At 40.1% G+C, this 22,749-nt stretch overlaps 2 protein-coding genes across 4 annotated transcripts in view; one reads left to right on the forward strand and one right to left on the reverse strand.

Annotated features, from left to right (window-relative positions):
• LOC110546480 (NXPE family member 4) overlaps positions 1-22,749 on the forward strand; it is a 228,696-nt gene that overhangs the window by 141,099 nt on the left and 64,848 nt on the right. The gene's annotated exons all lie outside the window — the stretch shown is intronic.
• On the reverse strand, positions 1,097-22,717 carry LOC110546485 (NXPE family member 2-like). 2 transcript variants are annotated; one of them, XM_021633336.2, is made up of 5 exons: positions 22,130-22,717; positions 8,824-9,566; positions 5,002-5,060; positions 2,466-2,681; positions 1,097-1,951 (listed from the first exon to the last, which is right to left on the reverse strand). In XM_021633336.2, exons 1-5 carry the CDS (start codon positions 22,262-22,264, stop codon positions 1,416-1,418), a joined length of 1,689 nt encoding a protein of 562 aa, XP_021489011.2. In that variant the 5' UTR covers positions 22,265-22,717; the 3' UTR covers positions 1,097-1,415. The 2 variants fall into 2 exon arrangements, with proteins under 2 accessions (XP_021489011.2, XP_060229200.1); XM_060373217.1 differs by having other exon boundaries at positions 2,466-2,673; positions 4,991-5,060.

Consider the following 22,749-nt stretch of genomic DNA (forward strand, 5'->3'; position numbering starts at 1 on the left):
TAATATAAAATAAATCTTTAAATTTTTAATTTTTATATATTTATTGTGGGTGGTTTAGAGTCTAGTCCAAAGCTGTGTTAATAACCCGGCCATTGTGTTAATAACATTATAATTTCACTTCCTTTCACTCACAAACACAATCCATACTTGGGAATTATCCTTGATAAAATACATATATATACCAATATATATATACCAAGTCTTGAGAAGTAGATTATTATGTTTTTATCAAGAGGAAGACTCTAGAACAAAGCTTTTTAAGTTATCTGAGGTTGCTGGAGGGACTCCTATATTACACTTCTTGGTCCATCTAATATCAGAATCTTGAAGTCTATATAGTCACATCATACTAAGTTGGTGTTTGTAGGCTTTGAACTGTGGCCACTGAATCACAGTGGAATCTAAGCAACAAATTGTCATCAAATCTTAAGAATTTTTTTCTGAGCAAGAAGACTATTACCGTGATCTTGTAAAGTTTTCTTCTAAGCATTATCTTTTTCTCTGGGCAGATCATTTATGCTATGTGTTTCTGTGCCGCACATTCCTTTAAAGGATAATGGTGGGTGGAGGGATTGCTGAATGGTTGAAAAGCACTTGCTACTCTTCCACAGGACCAGAGTTCAGTTCCCAGCACCCACGTGGGGTAAATCACAACCACCCATAATTCCAGCTCCAGAGGATCTGAAGAGCTCCTCCTCCGTCTCTGCAGGTATCCTCAAACACACTCAACATTCACTAGCAGACACACTTACACATACACATAAATAATAAAAGAACATCTTTAAAAATAAGAAATGGATAATTATGATTTGCTTTTTAAACATCAAGCTTAAAAGTAGAAACAAGCCTTTACATGTGCATCCCTCTTCACAGTGTTGGGATACACAATAACCAAAAGGCAAAAAAACAAAAACAAAAACAAATGTTCATCAACAAATAAACAGAAAAACAAATTCACTACATGCATAGAAAGAAATTATATTCACTCTTTAAAAAGGAGTCTCATAAATTTGACATAGGTGTAAGTGAAATAAGCCAGACACAGATTCAGTGACTTTCATTATTCCATTTATATGAAAAGTCTAACACAGTTTATTGACACATGAAGTATAGCTGTAGACGCCAGGGTCTGTGGCTCAGAGGAGTGGCGAGTGGGTGTTTAAGAGGTTTGATTTCTACTAGGGACGAAGAAATGGATTATAATGATGGAGATGTGACATGGAACTTCACTTAGCACCACCAGATTGTAGGATTAAAAATTATTTGAATGGAGAATTTTCTGTTATGTATATTTAACTATAATTTTCAATATTTTCTTCTTCTTATGTTAGATTGTGTTATCTATGTAAGTACATATAAAATTGGAGCGAGCAAGGGCAGGGAGGGCTAGATATGTTTCTGTACTTTAAGATCCTCTAGCAAATGTAGTTTAAGAACATACCAACCTGACTTTCAATCACGCTGGAAGATGGATGGACAGCCTCACTGCGATACGCAATTGTCATGTCCCAAGCATCAATAATACCCACACTGAGATCCCCCAAAATGTCCCTTAAAATATGATTCTGAATGCTTCCATGGAAGTCACTGAAGCTCTCTGCATTTTCATTGAATTCTCTGATATTTTCTGTTTTAATTATCACCTTGGTCTCCGGGCTTCGTAAGAAGAGTCGCTCTATGGCCTTTTTGACGTTGATGACCCTACGGATGAATATATTGATGGGAAAGGGTCTGAAGTGTTGGCCAAAACTAATGACAATGGCTGTATCACTGTCTCCTGCCACCTGGTCAATTTCTCGTGGGATGTAGTTGTCATCTTTCATGGAGTACAGGTTTTTAGTAACGAAAGGATGGCTGTGTTTTTTCCACTGAACCAAAACATGTCTTTCAGTATCCAGAAGGATATGAGTTTTAAAGACCCCAGTTCCATGATGATCAAAATATTTTAGGGCTGATAGGAAACAAATCAAGAAATCTCTTAACAAAAAGAAATAGCATATTTTTTTAAATGCACACAATCTATAAAACTCTGGCCATGATGACTTCTAACTAAAGAATTGCTAGTTTTAGAAGGCAGTGAATTTTTATCAACTGCCTTAGAATCTTTACGAAGTTTTGAAACTTGTATCAAAATACATGAAATAAAAAGATGAAGCTACTGTCTGTGATCAAACAACTAGTTTGTGATCAAACTCCAGTTTAAGAGATCTGGGATCTCTTCTGGCCTCCCTGGGTGTTGCATGCAGAGTATCTATATGCAGACAAAGCATCCATGCACATAAAGAAAAAATATTCGATAAACAATTTAGAAAAAATAAAAACAGCTTAGAGCTAAAAGTTTGGCACATTGAACGTAGTGATAAAATAAAGATCAGATGAGAGCAAAGAATTCTAATTATTATTATCATCATTATTTAAAACTCTTCAACACTTGACTATAATTTAAAACTAGGAATAAAACATACTTTTAACAACTTTGTTTAAGTAGTAAACCCATTGGCGCAGTGTTGAATCACCCATGAGGTAAATTAGTTTTCTTTTCAAGCAGTTATTTATATCTTCCATGGCACTGAACTCGTTCTGTCTGCAAAATGTTGTAATCCACATTCCTTTCAAAGTATAGCCACTGGGGAAAGGAGTCTTCATTCCAACCTGACATTTCTCTTTCTTGTTCTCAGTCTCTAGCAACAAAATAAAATAAAATACAAATCCCAGAGTCAGTAATTTTTATTATCACAAAATATTTAAATAGTTAAACTACTCCCCTCATCCTCTTCTCCCTCTTCTTCTTCCATCCCTGTTTTCTTCTTTATGCCTGCCTTCGTTTCTTCTACAAATACTTATTTAATGAACTCATGTTCGGGGGATGAGTAAAAGGTTCTCACTGGGCAGCTCTTCTTGGAACAGGGCTCTGTTTTCTCTCGAGCCTTTGCAGTGTTTTCCCAGGATCTACCTTGTCACCAGAGCCACTCAGGTGTGAGACAGCTAACCAAAGTCGGGAAGAAATTGTAGATAGGGCTCAGTGACCCAGACGACTATTTCAACTGTCCTTATTCTCAAGCTGTTAACTCATGAAAGAGTTTAAACATGCCTGAGAAATGAGAGTCCTGCACTGTTTGTGCCAAAATTATGCTCCCTAGTTAAGAATAATAACACTTTAAATATGTTATTGTGTTTAAGACCAAACATAATGCCCTCACCGTGGTCTGCCTGTGGAAGGAAAACAATAGGACCATGGTCTCCTCGTTCTGAAGACTCCACTATTGATATAGCTCAGACTGTCTTCATCAACTCATACTGACTGCTTCACTCAGAAAGGTATACATTAGCTTTAACGGCCAGCCTGACACAGAGTAAAATCACCTGAGAAGGGGGGTCGAAACTGAGGAGCAGCTGTTGGCCTGGGGGCAGATCTGTGTAGAATTGCCTTGGTTATTAAGTGATATGCAGAAACCAGCCCACATTGGGTGGCACCATTCCTTGGAAATATGGCCCTGGATTGTATAAGAAAGCCAGCTGAGAAGGAGCCTGTAAGCAAGCTAGCAATCAAGTTTCTCCATAGCTCCCACTGTACCTCTTTGGCTGAGAAATGAGTTTTTTTGGTTGGAGGTAATTCTTTGTGGAATATTAAGCCAGCCCGATTCCAGGTTCCCACTTGAATTCCTACCCAGGCTCCCCTTAGTGATGGATTGGAACCTAGAAGTATAACCCAAATAAACCTTCTTCCCCCAAATTGCTTTCGATCATGGTGTTTGTCACAACAGCAGCAGAAACTAGAGTAGGCAGCATTATATTTATTACCTTAAAAAGCACATTTTCCTCATCTACATTCATCTTTGGAGTTAAGGGAATGCATTTAGGGACTTAGGTCTATTTGTATTGAATTACATATATTAGATCTGTTAGTGACTAATAATTTTTATTACAATGATGATGAGAACAGCAACAACACACTGCCATTGTCTTGTGAAAAACTTCTGACTTTAATAGAAATCACTATCTAGGCAAAAGCTGAGATGTGATCTCATCTGTAATGACAACTGGAGTTGCCTCAAGAGTTAAAGAACTTTCTTTTGTATAAAAATTGGTCATGGCCAGTGGTTGCCTGAGTAGAGAAGGTTCTGTCTCTCTCACAAACCGTAAGCTGCAGGTCTGGACCCATGTTTTATTTCCGTCTGTGTTCACCACTGGGTTTAGCATAAATATTTCTATACTGTAAGTTGAATGCATGAAAAAAGAGGGTAATGGGTCAATGTGTATCTGTTGACTCATAGAGAAGTCATTAGCTTTACTGAAACTCCCTTGAATCCCATGTCAACAGAAACACTATATAAACAAGCTACCTTTGTACTAGCTGCTACAGCCCATGTGTTTGTTAAAAAAGGTGAGTCACAGAAATTGCTAGTTCATAGACTCTTAAGGGGCATGGTTTGCCTGAAAGGGGAACTGGAATGCAGTGGAGAAGCTGTCCAGTTTTTTTTCCAGCTCTTTGGAGATATTTTATCATAGTACCAGCACCCAATTGTTGATTTTGGAGAATAACGCTCAAGTGTAAATACCTAGAACCTGAACATTTTGAGTAGGGGCAGCTATAATTCCCTAGATTTTTATTATCTTGCTCAGGATGAAAACTGCTATGAAAATAATTTCTGAGTAGTTATGGTTTCTCTTGCAGAAAACGAGGGTTCAGTTCCAGCAATCACATGATAGCTCATAACAATCTTCTAGTTCCAAGGGATCTGATGCTCTCTTCTGATCTCTCTGGCATTGCATATATATGGTATACACATGTTTATGCAAGCAAAACATGCATAAAATAAAATAAAGCTATTTAAAAATATTTCTAAAACATAAAATCTCCTCTTTAAGACCCAGGGTATCTCAATTGTCCCAGAAAATGAGAGCTCAAAATGTTTACGATAGAATAACTATGTTTCAAAGTAAGGCAGTTATTTACATTAACAAATTGTGAATGGAGTGGTAAGAGCACACTGGACTTACTGTTACATGGGAAGACTGTGATGGCCAAATTCTTCAGCACTTCAACCCCTATGTTGAACCTTCAAAAAATAGGAAAATAAGTTATCCCAACATCTGTTTAAGTCTTTAAGAATGAGTCTCTGGTTTAGATGGATTGAAACACTCTTAATTTTCTGTGAATGGTTGTTGTTGTTGATACACTTAAGGCATTCTGATAAGATAAATGGGTCAATATTTTAGAAAATCGTTTTCCTAACTGATGGTGTGGGAATCCAGAGTGTCACTTATCCTCTATTTGCAATCAACCAAAATCTATCTGTGGATCCAGCTAGCGACTCATCCTTTAATGTTCGCTCTCGGGCATGTCCAAACTGATGCTTCATAAATCCGAAAGTAGAGAAGTGACCCAACATTTTTGTAGATGACAAGGTCATGTCAAAAATATCCCAGGGTTGGCCTCTCCTGCATGATTGTCTCATGCCAGCTCTCCTTTTTACCTTTGCCACCTGTAGTAATTCAGGACTTCACCAAGTTTTTTTCTGGGAGTGTTTTTCCAATAAAAGAGCCTTACTTCCAGAATTTCTGATTCAGTTGTTCCATGTCAAGTTCAAGAACTTGGGTTTTTTCACTTTTTGGGTGAAGCTACAAGGACATTCATTATATTCATTCATTACATTTATTACTTTGACAGCACTCACCTAGGTTATTATGTTATCTTTCTGGTCCTTTGGTTGAACCCAACCTATTCCATTATCTTATAGAAAACCTTTATATGACTTTTCCTCAATTGCCTAAAGAATAAATACCAGACCACATATTACCTCCTATTCATATCCACCTCTCCAGCTTCATCCTCATACCCCTTTTTGCTTTCCCAAATACCCTGGGAGACTGCTTTCCATAGTCAAACATCTTCCTGAGTGAATGAATGAGGTCGCTCTTACTTACTATAATATTCTTAATGACTAGCCTCAGAAGTACCAACTCCAGCTGTCATTTCTAAAAACCCAACTGGCAGCTGTATCTTATTAAATCAAACATATTTATCTGATCAAGAATGAAGTCTAGCTGGAAGAAGATAGGATTCTCCAGAGTCAGAACTGAGGGAGGTAGAAATTGCAGAAGAAGCTCTGCAGAAACTTAGAAAGATATTTTAGAAAGGCAAAGGGAATGTTTTCCAACACTGAAAGAGGATTGAGAATCCCAAGAAAGGGGCTTTCTGGCCAAGTAAGAATAATGTATATTACAGTCTAGCATTTATTCTCCTCCATCTAACCCAGGTAAGGTTGAATGTAGTAAACAATCAATATCTGGCCATTTGCCAATTTGGTTCCAAAGGCCAAATTTGAGACTGTCCCAAACTTAGGGTTAAAGTAAGTATGGCTTGTGTAAATGTATTTATGTTAATGTGTCTTTTTTATAATTGTATGTATAACTGCATGCAATACATTTTTAAATGCCTGTAATACTTCATATAGATCTGCCAGCCACTTGGTGACTTTGGATTTCCTGAGACATAACCGGGAGACTATGTCAGGATGGGTCTTCTAATCCAGGCTTAATGTAGTTAAGAGAGGCCGAGATGTGGTCAATAAGAAATACACACAAATGACTCCTCTGAGAATAAAGACATGGTTCTGAGGTAGTCAAGACAAACTATCTCTTTCTATATCTTTCAAATTTGCTTATAACTTTAATTTTTATTTCATTTTTTTTTTGTGTGTATGGGTGTTTTATCCTACATGTATGTATATCTGTGCCCATCGATGCCAAAAAAAATATCATTTAATCTCCTGGATTGAGAGTTCTAGATGATTGTGAGCCACCATGTGGGTACTGAGAATTGAACCCAGGTCCCCTGAAGAGCATTAAGAGCTCATAACCACTGAGCCATCTCTCCAGCCCCATTATCCTCATTTTCAAATTAAAAATAAATATTTGAAAGAGCCAGACTCTTTTAGCTGACCCGTAAGGCAAAGCTTTAGGTCTCTTCATGCATTTTTGGAGAGAAACCAAGTGATAGTGAGAGAAGGGGAGAAGGGGAGCCTGGTAGAGAGGGTGAGTCAGTTGTGCCCCACTCTCCTATGTCTTCGTGTTTGAACTGGATTTGAACTTGAATTTCCACGGTGCTTTTCTATCCAGTAGCTCTCCTGGACACATCATTAAAACAAGTCCTTCCAAGAGCAGAAGTTCCCAGGCTATGGAACTGAAGGCTCTTAAAATGAGTCATCAATTCCACCTTGGAACATTCTACCCTGGTTTAAGGAACACACATTAAAGTTTCTGAGTTTTTTCTGTTAAAAAAAAAAAAAAATCAGGTTTCATTTCACTTGCCCATTCACTCAGCATAGCTACTGAGGCCAACTTAGTGTCACTAAGCCTGTGTTGCTGGTGGCCCCTTGCCCCTTGCCCCTCAGATGACTTCTGAGGCTTTGCTTGCCGTAATAATCCCTGAAGCCCCCAGCATGCTCTTGGCCCAGGCCCTCCTCCTTCTCTTGAGAATAGTATTTCCCCACATGCTCCCATGGCTTGCCCCTTTACCTCATTTGGGATGCTGCTCTAGACAGGCCTTATTTTATTGCTTATTAGTAAAATTTTTATTTGGAAAAGATAAATCTGTTCAGCCAAAATAATAAGATAAAGAGGTTTTTCCCTAGACCTTGATGATAAAAACAAGAAGTGAAGGTGAGGAAGGGGCTGAAGGGGAAACATGATCATGAAGACATTGGGGGAGTAGTGTCTTACCCGATGATTATTTTAAAGTCAATGTCACATTTGATTCCATTTTTAATGGTTTTCTGCTACAGATTCACTTACTTGTTCCTTGTCTTTCTATCTCATGAGAATGACCTGGAAATCTGTGTGGGATATAGAAAGTTCTATATATAGATTGTATGTATAGATTGATTGAATGAATGGAACATTCATGTTCATGGTTGAACATGGAACCATATTCTTGCAATTCTTGCTTGTAAGGACATTAACAGTATAATGTCATGTTGGGAAAGAACACCAAGCAATTGGAACACAGGACTAGCCCATCTCCCAGTGACATAGAACATTTCCTAGAGATGACAGCTAACCCAAAAGCTTGGAAATGCACCTTGTGAAATAAGTGTTCAGCTTGACTGACAGAGAAGAATACACAGTGAAAGTGAAATAAGAGACCTGTAAATAGGTTAGAGTCTGAATCTCACCATCAGAACTGCCCGGTCATAGTAATGGTTTTAAGCAAGGAAAAGTTCATATGTATTAATATGTGTGCATTTTAGAAACATAAGCTCTAGTGTGGAGCAAAGATCAAGGGAAACTGTGTGAGAAGACAGAGAGCATCCCCTGTGAGGTCATTGACACAGTTTAAATGAAGTCAGATGATAGCGCATCCAAGAGAGAGGCAACAGTGACAGACAGAAATGAATGAGTTCAGGAGACAGCTCACAGGTACAATTTATAGGACTTGATGATTGGTTGGGTTAAAGAGTAGAGTAAAATGAGTAATGATACTGGTCATTTAATTAATAGTATGTGGGACAGCGTTTCATGAATACATTATAGGCAGTACTGCCTCATAAAAAAAGAATCACTGAATCCGGAATCACCATGCACCATGGAAAACAAGACACAGACACTGTGTAAGGAACATCACCACTGTGCTCCTTTCAGGCAAACAGTCCTAGTGGTAACCCAGAATGCCAGCTAAGCTACTTCTGGAGGATGGACCTATTATAACTCAACAAACACCGATGTGACAGTTTGATTAGTCAATGTTAGTGTATTCAACAGTTTGGTCAGAGCTGAAGTCTACCTTCCTGTATCCCTTACAGAATTTGAAGCCATGTTTACCTCTTGAAAAGGAACTTTTCCTTAAGGCTGAGGTAGGAGATGTTACTATTCATGGTTTTCATGTGAGTCAGGGCCTCACAGGGAACACCTGGAGGCTTCAAGCAGTAGAAGGCTTCGTGATCCCGAGCATCCAGGTATTGACACAGCTCAGCGCTGGTGTTTAAGATAAGGCCACATTTCGTGGAGATGGGGGAGGTGCCATTAAGAAACTGGCCAGTGAAGGTAACTCTATCATAGCCTTGGTTCCTTGCTCTCCAGAGAGCTGACACCCCTTCACTGGGGTGTATGAGGAGGACAGACAGGGAGACCTGGCCCTCCCAGAACAGAGTGAAGCTGATGAGGTAGGTGCCATTGTTGAAGTCTGTCACCTTTCCTGAAGCGCCTGCCTTCAGGGCTGGGGAGGACATCCTGGCCCTCAGGAAGTCCCCACCATACTTTTTCATGCTTCCAAAATAGTCCTTGGCTACCAGCAGGACGTCCAGCTGGTCCCCTATACAGTGCGTGTCTCGAGGGTTGAGGATGGTGGCTGTGCTGTGTGTGGCGCTGGTGGTGGTGCTGCGGTGAGGGAAGGGCCTGGGTGGGATCTGCTGGTTTAGCTTCTCCAGGATTTCTGTGACAGCTGGCTCTGCCTCTGGAGTTGGTGCTGGTGCTGCTGCTGGTGTGCTCTGAAGCCCTTCAGAGTGCATGAACTTGAAGATGTGCCATCGTTTCAGAGTGATGGGGTTGTTTAAGTAGAACAAAAACTGAAGTATTGAAAAGGACAGATTAACAGCAGTTAAGAAAGTTTGCTTCCAATATAAATTAGTATGGGCCATTTAATACCTTTCAGTACTATGAAATTACATATTAGACATCAGTTCTAATTAGTTTTCCATAAGGAAACAAGAGGAATCGATTTCCACGTAGTGTGACTACTGATGCCAGAGGATGCTTTGGAATCATTGGCTTAAAATCAAGTAGCTATAATAAATACGTATTTCATTATTGAATTGAGGTTTGTTCACCTTCCCATCCCTTCATCTATCTTTTCTTTATGATTATCATGTAGCTTTATTATACAAAATTTGGAAAACAAAGCAAATTTAAAATTGTGATATTGCCTAAGTTCTCTTTTATAGCACTATATAAAAATTTTATGTTCCCTCTCTTGCCTCTCATTTGTATTTTTTACTAAGTTGTAATTATAACAAATATCTAGTTTAACATTTTTTAAATTATACTAAGACTATAACTATTTAAAGTTTGGTAAATAGTTTTTGTGATCTTTATTTTTATTGAGTTTGGCATATCCCATCAAGAAAACCCATGGACCATGAGCCCCATGATATTAGACAAAGGGATAACATTTACCTGTTATCATTTTATATAACACTTAAATAACACTTCTCAGTTTTTCATATATAGGTAGGGTCCGTGGGATGAAATCACCCAATCACATTACTGAAGTAAGTAACAAATCAAAGAAAATGATATTTTTGACTACCAAATATGTTTTTGTTTTTCTTTCTTTCTTTCTTTCTTTCTTTCTTTCTTTCTTTCCTTCTTTCCTTCCTTCCTTCTTCCTTTCTTTCTTACTTTCTTTCTTTCTAGACAGGGCCTTTCTATGTAGCTCTGACTGTCCTGGAACTCACTGTGTAGACCAGGCTGGCCTTGAACTCACAGAGATCTGCCTGCCTCTGCCTCTGCCTCTGCCTCTGCCTCCCAAGTGCTACAATTAAAGACATGATCCATCATGCCCTGCTGCCAAATATGTTCAAAGGTAGTATTTTAAATTGTCACCAGTAACATGTAAGACTAACCTTCATCCACACCTGTCTCATTGGTCATTGTAGCAAACAAATTAGAAGGATTATAACTAATGACCTTTTCTAAAATGTCAAGAGAAAGATTTGATTGAATGAAATATTTACTTAACAGTCAATAAATATCACTATAAGTATCTGAATGATGAATTAATGGGAATAAATATAACCCCCAATTTCAGATCCTTTCAGGTACTTGGAGTCTCCCCTGCCTTCAGGGGCATATATTTACCTAACAGGTCCCCATGACAGCAGGTTAAAATGGCACAGAGGTGGCAGGGTCAAAAATCTACTGTTGTTTGTCCACTAGGTCATTTCAGTTTTGCTTTTTAGTAGTTTTTAAATATTCTCCTGGCATAATGTAATTATGTAAAAATAATCGCATGACATTGTGTAGAATAGATAGCTGCCCGATTGGAAGAACCATGAAGACTTCATCTTTGCTTAGTGACTTTGGTTGGAGGCTCACTCAACCAGAGAACCCAATCAGTTTAAATACTTTTGTTTTGTGGAGTGTTGTCAACACAACTATGTGAAGACTTAACAGATGGAGATGGCACTTTGCTACTGTACAAAATTATAGTTATTCTATCAGTGTGTCTCAATTTTATTTTTATTTAAATACTCCTTTACTGATACAGTTTCTCTTTTGAATTGTCTTTTTTCTACATCGAACCCCTTTCAGACCTACAGCAATACTCCCACTGTAAATCTATTTCCATTCTCTAAACTAACTTAGAAACAACTGTACATTTTATTTTATACTTCCTTCTACTGTATCATTTCCATAAGATTTTAAATATATTCAAGAACTGTCATTACATTTGTTTATTTGGGAGGCAGCAGCATGTTCCATGGCACATACATGGAGATCAAAGGACAACTTTTGGGAGCCAGTTCTTGCCTTTTACCACCTAGGCTCTTGGGACTGAACTCACATCATCAGGTTTGGACCTCTCCTGGCTGAGCCATCCTGCTCAGGCATCTCCGATATTAAAGGGGGAAAGCCATGTGAATACTTTACTCTCCTTTAACTACTATCCCATTCTTTTCTCATCCCACACTCCCACAAGGTGTCTTGAGAGTTCTCTCCCATCTCGGCAGTTTCTCTGCCACCACTCATTCATTATTTGACTTAGTGTTCACTTTTCACCTCATCATTACCAACCCTTTCTTCTCACTCTACAGCTCACATGTCTCAGATTCCCACAAGTTCAGCTGTCATTAGAGTCTAATGATGAATAAGTCTACTTTTCAAAAAACACATGTTTCTCAACAACAGATTTATGTATTCAATCATGTATCAAAGGACTGTCTCCACTTAGATGACTTTAAAAGACCCCATAGGTAAACATTCGTGTCTAAATTAATCCTTTGTCCTCCCAATATTATTCCTCCTACTTCACTTCAGTAAGCAATATCACCATCCATGAAGTTGTACAAACCTCATATATAAAGCCTGGTTAACCCCAAATCTTTACCTTCCATAGTCAATCAGACTTGCCATCAATTCGTTCATTGCTAAATGAGCCAGCCCTTTTCGAAGCTATGCCCCATTAAAAGATAATGAATGTCTGTGCCTTCAAAGCCATTCTTTCTTTCCTTTTTCCCCCCAACTAAACCATGCTGGAAAAACTTACAATGCAGAGGCTAAATTCACCAAGTCACCCTCACTTGTGTGTGTGTGTCTGTGTGTGTCTGTGTCTATGTGTATGAGAGAGTGAGTGAGTGTGTGTGTGTGTGTGTGTGTGTGTGTGTGTGTGTGTGTGTGTAAATATTCTGTACACATTCATGTACGCATATATATGTATGTACAGGTGCATGTAAAGGCCAGAAGTTAAGGTCAATTGTCTTCTTCAATTGCCTTTTACCTTATTCTTTAAAATAGGGTCTCTATGAATCTGAAACACACAGATAAAGCCAGCACTGAACAGCAAGCCCAGACACCCTCTTGTCCTCTCCAGCTCTAGGATTACAAATCAATGCTGCCAAACCTTGCTTTCTTTTTCTTTTTCTTTTTCTTTTTCTTTTTCTTTTTCTTTTTCTTTTTCTTTTTCTTTTTCTTTTTTTAATGAATGTTAAAAAAAGAAGGCCCTCATGTTTGCATGCAAGCACTTTACAAACCAAATCATCTCCCTAGCCCTCTCACCTTTTGAGGAAGCCTTATGCTAAGCATACCAACACGTGCTCATATCCACTCTCTTTCCTTTCTGAACACATGATCTGTGTTGCACTGAGCATGCTGACAATGTGCCTCAGCCGTATGGGTATATGTATGATTCCCATATATAATCCTTATGATTACTTATTCAGAGAGAACATTGCTCTGCAAATAGCCTGGTGCTTTCCTTATCTGCAGCAAATAAGTCTTTATTTAATGTCTTACTTTCTTTATGGCCTTGTGCTCACCAACATGCAAACCCTGCCTTTGACCACAAAATGAATGGCCTAGACAGGCTCATTTGCTTGAAGGCCTTGGGGTTTTTACTACTCAGCTCCTGCTAGTAGAGGCCAGTGAACAAGGGCACTTTATCTTACGTGTTTTTCTCCTTGCTGGAGGAAGATCCTGAGCCTATAAGAGAAATCCCTCTCTTGGAGACTAATTCACTATCTGCAACTGCTACCATCTGGAAAATTCTTTAGACATACTAAAACTTTTGTTCATAAGTTTCCTTGGACCAGTAAGTAGTTTTGGAGCCATTAATCTACTAGTGAGGCCACAGTAACAGGCTGGAGAAGGACTACGTGGGTTAAAATATGTAATTCTAGCAGATTGCATACAACAACATTTGCAGGACCTGGGGGAACTGAGAGAAAGCTGTTCTGTCCCAATGGAGGTCTGCTCAGAGATGCTTGGTATAAGAAGCCTCAGAGAAGATCTGGGAAATCAAAAGGAACCTCTCTTGGTTGCAGATCATTTAAGTTTAGGGAGAGTGAAAGACGTTTCCATCCTGAAGGCCCGACACAGAGTAAAGGAGATATGGTGGCTTTGTTCTGATTGATTTTTTTTTTAAGTCTAAAAGCATGAGAAGCATAATTTTACAGTTTACATATTCCTTTGACAATGGATCAAATTCAAACTTCATACCCAAGTAAAGACTTGTAAAACTTATATTCTGACAAACTGATTTCCAGAATTTAGGAGAAGCCCTGCTTGAGAATCTCATGGCCACACTGGGGTGTATGTGACCTATCACCCTCTCTCTAGTAATTCCTGTGCTGAAACTCCACTCTGCTCATACACACTCATCCCCAGATCATTTTCTGCTGCAAAGTCAAGAATCCCGACCAGAATCCTGAACAGAGGGGTCTCTGAAAGAAACTCAGCCTGTAAGAGGCAGCAGGGAGAAGCCCTGATTCCTGCTCCTTCATCTTCACAAGTGACCCACACAAGCACTAATTCTAATTCACGGAGGTGAGGCTCTTTGACTCCCTCTTAGCTGCTCTCTTCTGCGTTGCTCTGCACCTATCTCGCTTTCTTTGCTTTTGTTTTCTGAAGCTAGGGCTCCTGGGGAGCTCTCCTAATAACCTATAGGGAATGGAGGAAAATCAGAGTGAGTGAAGTGGAGAACACAGATAGAATGTGTCTTTTGACATGGGCTCAGCTTGGCCTACAGAGAGCTCTAAAACTAATTGTCCTGTGGTAATTGGTAAAGCCAATACCGTATGGGCTAGGCTCAAGAAGGATTGCAAAGATTTCCTTGGGAGTCCAAGTATGAGTGTTATGAATGATTGATTACTGTGTGAAAAGAATTAGCAACCACAGTCTTCCTCCTGGGTGTTTGAAGTCCAAGAAATGGCCTACAGAGACTTCCTGTCAAGACTAGCTAACCCCTCTCCCATGCTGTACCTAAACATGCTGAGCTTCCAGGTTCAGGGAAGTAACAGCAGTAAGAGTAGTGGTAATAAAAGCAGCTAGAGAAGCCCACCTGACCCCAGCTTCTTTGTATGGAGTCTATATGTCTGTCCTTTCTTTATTTCCATACGGCCCCAACCAAGGTTCCAGGACCCAAGCCACATGGGCTGTGGCAAGAATGGATCCCTAATGTCATAAACACCTCTCTTGCAGGCATGATAGCATCCGAAGACTTTGTCTAGGTGATCAGCTCTGTGGTGACTGATACTCAGGTGCGCAAACCTCACAAGGCAGCTCATTCTACAATTCAAACCACACGAGGAATGGCTGCTCTGTACAGGGCATTCTCCAACCTCTCTCTTGACTTTAAAAGCTTCCTTGGATGCTCCCTGCTCTTCCAGTTTTTGTCTTTTTCCTGGATACCCGATTTTCATTCCACTTTTTGGTTGCATTGTGAACCCAAGTGAAGAGTCAATGACCTTTTGTGAAGGCAGTTTTTAAGTGTGTTTCAGATGGACTCAAATCCTTAACAAATAGTTCATCAAAATCTGTTCTCAAGAGAAAACAGAACTTACTCCAAACTGCTATAGTATTTTACTAGCCTTTAGATGCTCAAGATACAGTGCTCAGGCCCTCTGTGTTTCAGTTTCCTGTGTTTTCATCAGAATATAAAGTTATTTTATTAAAAATTTTTCTAAGTTCTGTTAAAAAAATAATGGTAAGAAAGAAAAAAATGAACCATAGAATAAAAAGGATATATAAAAAGTTATAGGTATGAAATATATTTTTGTTTAAGAATGCATTTAGATAAAAGAGTTTTAAGTGGTAAACTAGTTTTGTCCTCGAGTAAAGGATTGTTCCAAAAGGAAACAGAAGGAATTGAGAACAAAACCAGAAATCTGAAGCATACTTCTGAAGGTCCAAAACTGTTGCCAGAAAACATACATGAAAGCTAAAATTTAAAGTATAATTGTGTATATGATTAAGTTGCTATAAATAAATGTTATTTTAAAAACTTGCCAAGTTGGGTTTTACCCATACTTCTTATTACATTTAATCAGTCAGTGCACCAAAACTGAGAATAGTTCGACAGTGAGATGCCCCACCCCCACCCTGAACACACACACACACACACACACACACACACACACACAACACGGGGGAAGGAGGAGGGGTGCAATCAGCTTCTGCTATTTGGCATTTTCAACATGGAGATTAAAATAAAGGCAGCCTGAAGGCCCACGGCAAATGATACAGACAAGAGAAGAATTCCAGCTGACAAACTTAGCTCTTCCTGGGGAAGCGCACACGTCCCTAGGCCTGTAAGAACCTCTCTACAAAGAAAGCCCACAGAAGCCAGGAGAGGATTCTAAAGGGACAAATGGTTGCCACTGGGGGGAAACCAGAGATCTAGAAAAGAACTGTCCTTGGTGGGGTCGGGGACAGGGGTGCCTTGACCCTTTTGGAAGTGCAAGGAGGGAAACCACTGTGAGGAGGGGTTTCCATCCTCCGAAGGCCGACCAGCTACCATCGAAGTCCGCAGCCACACTCAAACAACTGTAGACGGTCACGGAGGTTCCTCGGGTCACTCTTGATATGGCAGGTGAAATGCTAATTTTCTCCTCACTACTGGGGCTTACGAAGAATCTTTGTAATAATGAATAGTGGTGACTATACTCCAGAGCTAAAGGAGTTAACCTCGTCGGCCCCAGGACTTCAGAATGGATCTGCGTGGGCTGGAAATCCCAGCTAGCCTCTGCAGCTAAGAAACCGAGGCTGAGACCGTGGCAGCTACCGTGGTGTTCTGAGGCTTCAGAAACTGTCCTAATCACACTTCCCCAAAATTAACTGTACGTTCGTCTTACACATAAACAGAAGGAGCAGGTGACCGGAAAACGGTGGACACTGACCAAAAATGGCTGGTAGATTCACGCCAACGCGAGATTCTATCATCCTCTACAGATTATTAAGGACTATGATCCGTGGCACCCCAAAATGCAGACATTAGCTAGCCTAGTCACTTGTCTTTTAGGGAATAAAAACGAATATAAAGTCCATAATATTTAAAAAAAAATCATAAGGTCTCGTCTGTTCTGTCCTTCTTATAAGCCAGGAGAAGAACCAAGCCACTGCCTTTCCTTACCTAGGAGACTATGGGACAGGCACACCCCGAGGAACTGAGAGACCATGAGAATTTACACAAACACACACCATGGAATATATAAATGCCTTCCGATGTTTGATGGTCCTGTCTCAGGATGGATAGGAAAACTTGACAAGGCCGTATTTTTAATCTTACTGGATCTGGGTTTTAGTTTGTTTCTTTCGATCTTCACTTTTTGTTTTGTTTTGTTTTTAACACAAGGGATCTTAAATTCAAAATCTCTATGGCCACTCAGTATTCTGACAGTCTCACAAGGGAGGCTGCCATCATTAAATGCTCTGTGCATATACCTGACACTAAAACACGACTACTCTGTACTACAGGGTGCTTGGAGGGGGGGGGGGAGATGTGGCTGAGAACGCGGCTACACACAAAGCCTCCTTCTCAAACCACTCCCCTGTTGTTCTGGGTTCCCACCCAGCTCTCTTCTGCTTGGAGCAAACAGAAAGAAGCTTGAGGGTCTCCTGACTGAGGGAGGAGATTGACAGACAAACAGGGAACCTTTGCTAAAAGGTGGCCTGGGCAATTACCTAATTTCCCCATAGCTCAATTCGTTTCGAAGGAAGAAACTCTATACAAGCAGCTCAGGTTGAAAGACCATACTAACCTAACAAAATTATGAGTATATTGCGGATGAAGTAATATTCTCATGGGGCCACTGGTACTACCTTCAAAGAGCAGCATTACACAGATGCCTGCTTCCTGGGGACGTGGACTTCACAGTCACACCGCCAGCTTAGCCTGCATAAAGGATCCTTACATCCTGAGGTAAAGGTGAAGCTGGCAATAAAACACATCAGCAATCTGGAGCAGGTTACATCTGCTCAAAATAGTCTCCTGCAGAGACGAGACTCCGCCCTATGAACTAAGAGATTGAATGTATGCTAAGATCTAAAGGGAGGCGGGTTCCTTCTCTTCAGACTAATACAATTTGGTGGTACCCTATTTGATCTTACTAACTACTTAATCCCAGAGTCAAGATGGAACTGGATCCAAAGGATTCAAGTGAGCCCACAAATGCCTGCTCCTGTGGACTGGGGTCATGGCTCACACAGAAGCCTTTGAAAGTCAAATAGATAGAGCAGAGGAGAAAAGGACGCTTCCTCTGCCCACCTTGTTGCTCTATTTATTGATCTTTAATTTTGTCTTGTGTTTGTGTGTGTGTGTGTTTGTGGGTATGTGTGCAAGCACATGTGACATGTGGGCATCAGAGAGTGTGAGTGTGTGTACAGAGATAAAAGAACAACCTTGAATATCAGTCCTCTTTCTGCTTGTCTTGAGACAGGGGCTCTCTTATTGTTCTCCAGGACATACACTAAACTAGCTGGCCCACAAGCTGCTAGGGTCCTTCTGTCTCTGCCTCCCATCTCCCTGGAGAAGTTTTGAGATTACAGACATGCACTACGACAATGCCAGCTTTATGTGGCTTCTGGAGATTCGAACTCAAGTCCTCATGCTTACACAACAAGCATATTACCCACTGAGTCATCACCCCAGCCCCCTGTTAATATAGCTTTAATCTCCTACCTGCTTATACTTTCATGTCTTACTAGAAACAAAATATTCAGTGTGGTTTTACTGTATCTAATAGGATTTAATGTGCTACTGAAAAAAAGGTAAAACAACAAATAACTCTTTTTGTCTTTCTCGTTTCATTGGCTGTCTATCTCCCATCCCAAGTATGATGGCTATTCTTGGTTGTCAACTTGACTACATCTGGAATTGAAACCCAATGGCTAAGTACACCTGTGAAGGATTCTTTTCTCTTCTCTTCTCTCTCTCTCTCTCTCTCTCTCTCTCTCTCTCTCTCTCTCCTTCCTTCCTTCCTTCTAAGTTTGAAGAGCCATTTCAAATCTGGATCTTGAGGTGGAAAGATTTCAATCTAGATCTTTTGATCTGGGCCACACCTTCTGATGGCATATTATATAAAAGAAATGGAAGAAAGCTTGTTCTCTCTTTCCCTTCTTGCTCTTGCTCTGGATGGTAACTCTGTTTTTTCACTGGCATTAGAGCCTATTGCTTTGTGATTCTAGCATATACTGAAGATCAGCAGAGACATACAGCCTCATGAACTGAACAACTACTGGATCCTTGGACCTTCCCTTGGTAGACAGCCATTGTTGGACTAGCTGGACCACAGCCTGTAAACCATTCTAATATGATAGATAGATAGATAGATAGATAGATAGATAGATAGATAGATAGATAGATAATAGATAGATAGGTAGAGAGAGAGATGATAGATAATACATAGATAAATAGAAAATAGATGATAGATAGATAGATAGATAGATAGATAGATAGATAGATAGATAGATCCCTATCTAATACATCAAGGTACTGTTTCTTCTTTTGTTTTGAGATAGGTTTGTTGTGTACCCCAATCTGGCCTCAAATTCACTATGTAGCCAAGGCTGGTCTCAGATTTATTAAATAGCCCTAACTAATCTCAAATGCATACTCTTCTAGCCTCAGCCTCCAGAGTGTTGGAATCATAGTGTTTAATTTTTTTGTTATTATTATTATTTACAATTTATTCACTATGTATTCTGGCTATAGCACCCTCTCTCATCTTCTACCAGCCCCACCATCCTTCTCTCTTTTCTCCTCTATGTCCCTCCCCTCGTCCACTGATAGGGAAGGTCCTCCTCCCCTTCTACCTGACCCTAGCTTATCAGGTCTCATCAGGACTGCCTGGATCCTCTTTCTCTGTGGCCAAGTAAGGCCACCTCACCAGGGGTGAGGCAAGGAACAGGCAAGCAAGTTCATGCCAGTGACTGTTCCTGCTCCTCTTACTAGGGAACCCACTTGGAGACTGAACTACCTATAGGCTATATTTGAGCAGGGGGGTCTAAGTCCTCTCCATGCATGGTCCTTGGTTGATTCATCAATCTCTGAAGGACACTCTGGGCCCAGAATTTTTGGCTCTGTTGGTCTCCTTATGGAGCTCCTGTCTCCTCCAGGTCTTTTTATCTCCCCCTTCTTCCGTAAGATTCCCTGCACTCTGCCCAAAGTTTGGTTATGAGCCTCAGCCTCATGCTTTGATACCCTGCTGGGTAGAGTCTTTCAGTGGTCCTCTGTGGAAGACTCCTGTCCTGTTCCCTGTATTCTTCTACTTCCAATGTCTATCCAGTTTGCCTTTCTGGGTGAGGTTTCAGCCTCTTCTCTAGAGTCCTCCTTGTTATTTAGCTTCTTTAGAACTATAGATTTTAGTATGTTTATCCTATATTATATGGCTAATATCCACTTATAAGTGAATATGTACCATGTGTGTCTTTCTGCTTCTGGGTTACCTCATTCAGATCAACAATCAATAAATGGGACTTCATGAAACTGAAAATTTTCTGTAAAGCAAAGGACACTGTCATCAACAAAACAACAGGCTAGAGACTTGGTGAATACTACAGATCTTCACCAACCCTACATCTGACAGAGGGATAATATCCAGAATATATGAAGAATTCAAGAAACCACAAAACAAGTAATCCAATTTAAAAATGGGGTACAGAACTAAACAGAGAACTCTCAACAGAGGAATATTGAACAACAAAGAAACACTTAAAGAAATGCTCAACATCCTTAGTCATCCAGGAAATGCAAACCAAAAAGACTCTGAGATTCCATCTTACACCAGTCAGAATGGCTAAGATCAAAAACTCAAGTTACAACACAAGCTGAAGAGGATGTGGAGAAAGGGGAATCCTCCTCCATTGCTGGTGGGAATGTAAAATTGTACAATCACTTTGGAAATCAGTCTGACACTTTCTCAGAAAATTAAGAATAGTGCTACCTCAAGAATCAGCTTTACCGCTCCTGGGGCATATATCTGAAAGATGCTCAACCATACAACAAGGACATTTGCTCTACTATGTTCATAGCACCTTTATTCATAATAGCCAGAATCTGGAAATAACTTAGATGTCCCCTCACTGAAGAATGGATACAGAAATTGTGGTACATTTACGCAATGGAATACTACTTGGCTATTAAAAACAAGGAAAATTGTGAAATTTGCAGGCAAATGGATGGAACTGGAATTACAGGGTTTTCCCCACATCACGAAATTACTAGAAGACACCACTAGGGGCAAACGTCCCTGCTTACAGAGGAGAACACTTCCACCCCCTTTAAAAGACTGCGTGAACCTTCAGAGTTGTTTGTTTCCATTTCAGCTAGAACACCTTAGAGTAGCTTATGAGAAATCATCGAGGGTTCCCCAACTAGTCTGACTTGTTTTTAAAAGTGGAGTTCTTAAAAGTTCTAAAATGTGGAGTAGAGATGGTTTATTACAATGTTAAACTACACAAGCCCAGAAGTGTCTGTGTCCATCACCTTTTCTTTTCAAATTCATGATGGAGGACCCCATACACTGAGCAAGTTCAGAAATGTACATCTTAAACTGGGCAAATTCAATACCGTGCCTTCACCTTTATGGCCTTTTTTGTATGATTAAATATAGGCTCCTCAAATAAGATCCTCATGTGCCCACCATTCTGAGAGATCATTGCTTTGCAAATGATGCCACCATCCTCCTCACTTGCAGCAGGTATATCTTTCCCCACTCTTCTATGCCTGGGTTGTACTTTCTGGCTCTGTAATTTGCCAAGATGTGATCCCATGGCATCAAGATCATCTCCTCCTCTGGCCTCAGAAACTATAATCCAATTATATCAGTCTTAAATTGGTTGACTTTTCTACCTTCTCATTGTTAGTTTCTTCTCTCAGGTCATTGTTACCTCTCACCTAGGTCAGATCACTAAAAAACAACCTTTTTTTTTTTTTTAAAAAAAAAATGTTGTTACTGACAATCTATTTGTTGAGCATCCTTTATGTGTCTGGCATGGGGTTATAGCAACAAGTAAGTTCATATCAAAATTTTTGTTGTCCTAGAGGTTATCATATGTTAGCTGAAAATAGACAACAATCAGTGGATATAATGAACTGGTAAATTCTACAGCTTCGTAGCATGCGGAAAGGACTGTGAAAAAAAATTCAGGCAGAGAAAGAGAAACGTGAAGAGGTAGAGGGGGAGCTGTGTCAGTGTCAAGAAGCTAAAACCTAAGCAATCAGATGATTAGAGAGAGAAGAAATGGGAGTCAAATCAAATGGGACTGCAGAAAGAGAAAATCCAAGTAACCCTAAGTGAGCTGTACAAAGAGTAACAATACCTCCATGATGGAGAAAGAAGACTGAAGCAGATATAATTGGACTGTAGCCTCTGAGGCCAGAGGAGGAGATGAACTTGAGGCAGATGGCAATGCCAAGCAGTAAGGAGAGGCACAATCCACCTGTCTGTGAAGAAGCAATAGCTGCCTATGTACATACATTGCACAAGGGAGTGCTGTAGAACAGGGACCCTTCTTTCAGTGCCTTAAAAGATGATAATGCTTTTAACCTTTACTCCTTGCATTTACAAAGAGTAGCATCCAAGTGAAGCCACTCTGACCCTCCCTAGGGAATTATGTAATAGGAAACAGTTCTTACCTCTGTGTGGTTTTTTGAAGCCATGAAGATGACCCAGAAAACAAGGATAAATATCACCATCAGGAGCCGTTTTTGAGCTGAGGCTTTTGGAAACAAGGTGAGCAGCATTCTAGGAGTGAGGACAGGAGAGGTCATCACATATTAAATAAAAAGTAAATTAAAAAAAAATAAGTAAAAAATGCCCAATGCCTCTGAGAGCTTTGCTCACTCCTCTGTTGTTCCAGAGTGAGTTCACACACTCCTGGATTTTGCCAAATCACCACTGAAAATCAGATAGAGAGCTTTTCCCTGAGGCAGGGAACAAAACAGGTTGAGAGACTTCGGGTTTCTGACTCAGGAGCGGCCTTCCTGCTGTGTCAGAGCAAGTCTGGAAGCTTTCCTTGTATTCAGGACTTGGTGTGGACATTCAGGTCAGCCATCATTTGAGCAGAGAACCGCCCCCCCCCCTGCAATTCTCTCATCATCCTGCTAATTTGACAAGTGTCTCTTCCAGGTTCAGTAATAGGTCTCTCATTTAGTTATTCCATTTTTTAAGGCAGCTTTCTTCCACCTCACATTCTATCTTTTTATGTCACAATAGCTGACTAATGATTACCCCCAAAGAACAGCAGTTTCAGAAA

Source organism: Meriones unguiculatus, chromosome 1, assembly GCF_030254825.1.
Source record: "Meriones unguiculatus strain TT.TT164.6M chromosome 1, Bangor_MerUng_6.1, whole genome shotgun sequence".
In the NCBI taxonomy this organism is placed as follows: domain Eukaryota; kingdom Metazoa; phylum Chordata; class Mammalia; order Rodentia; family Muridae; genus Meriones; species Meriones unguiculatus.

Bases quoted from the DNA above. Each gene is read 5' to 3' on its own strand.
- LOC110546485 (XM_060373217.1), bottom strand. From the start codon at position 22,264: ATGACCTCTCCTGTCCTCACTCCTAGAATGCTGCTCACCTTGTTTCCA. The intron at 5,061-8,823 runs GTAAACATGGCT...TATTTTTTGAAG, and splicing joins GAAAAGTTCCTTTTCAAGAG to GTTCAACATAGGGGTTGAAG. The intron at 2,674-4,990 runs GTGCTCTTACCA...CTAGAGACTGAG, and splicing joins CATGTAACAGTAAGTCCAGT to AACAAGAAAGAGAAATGTCA.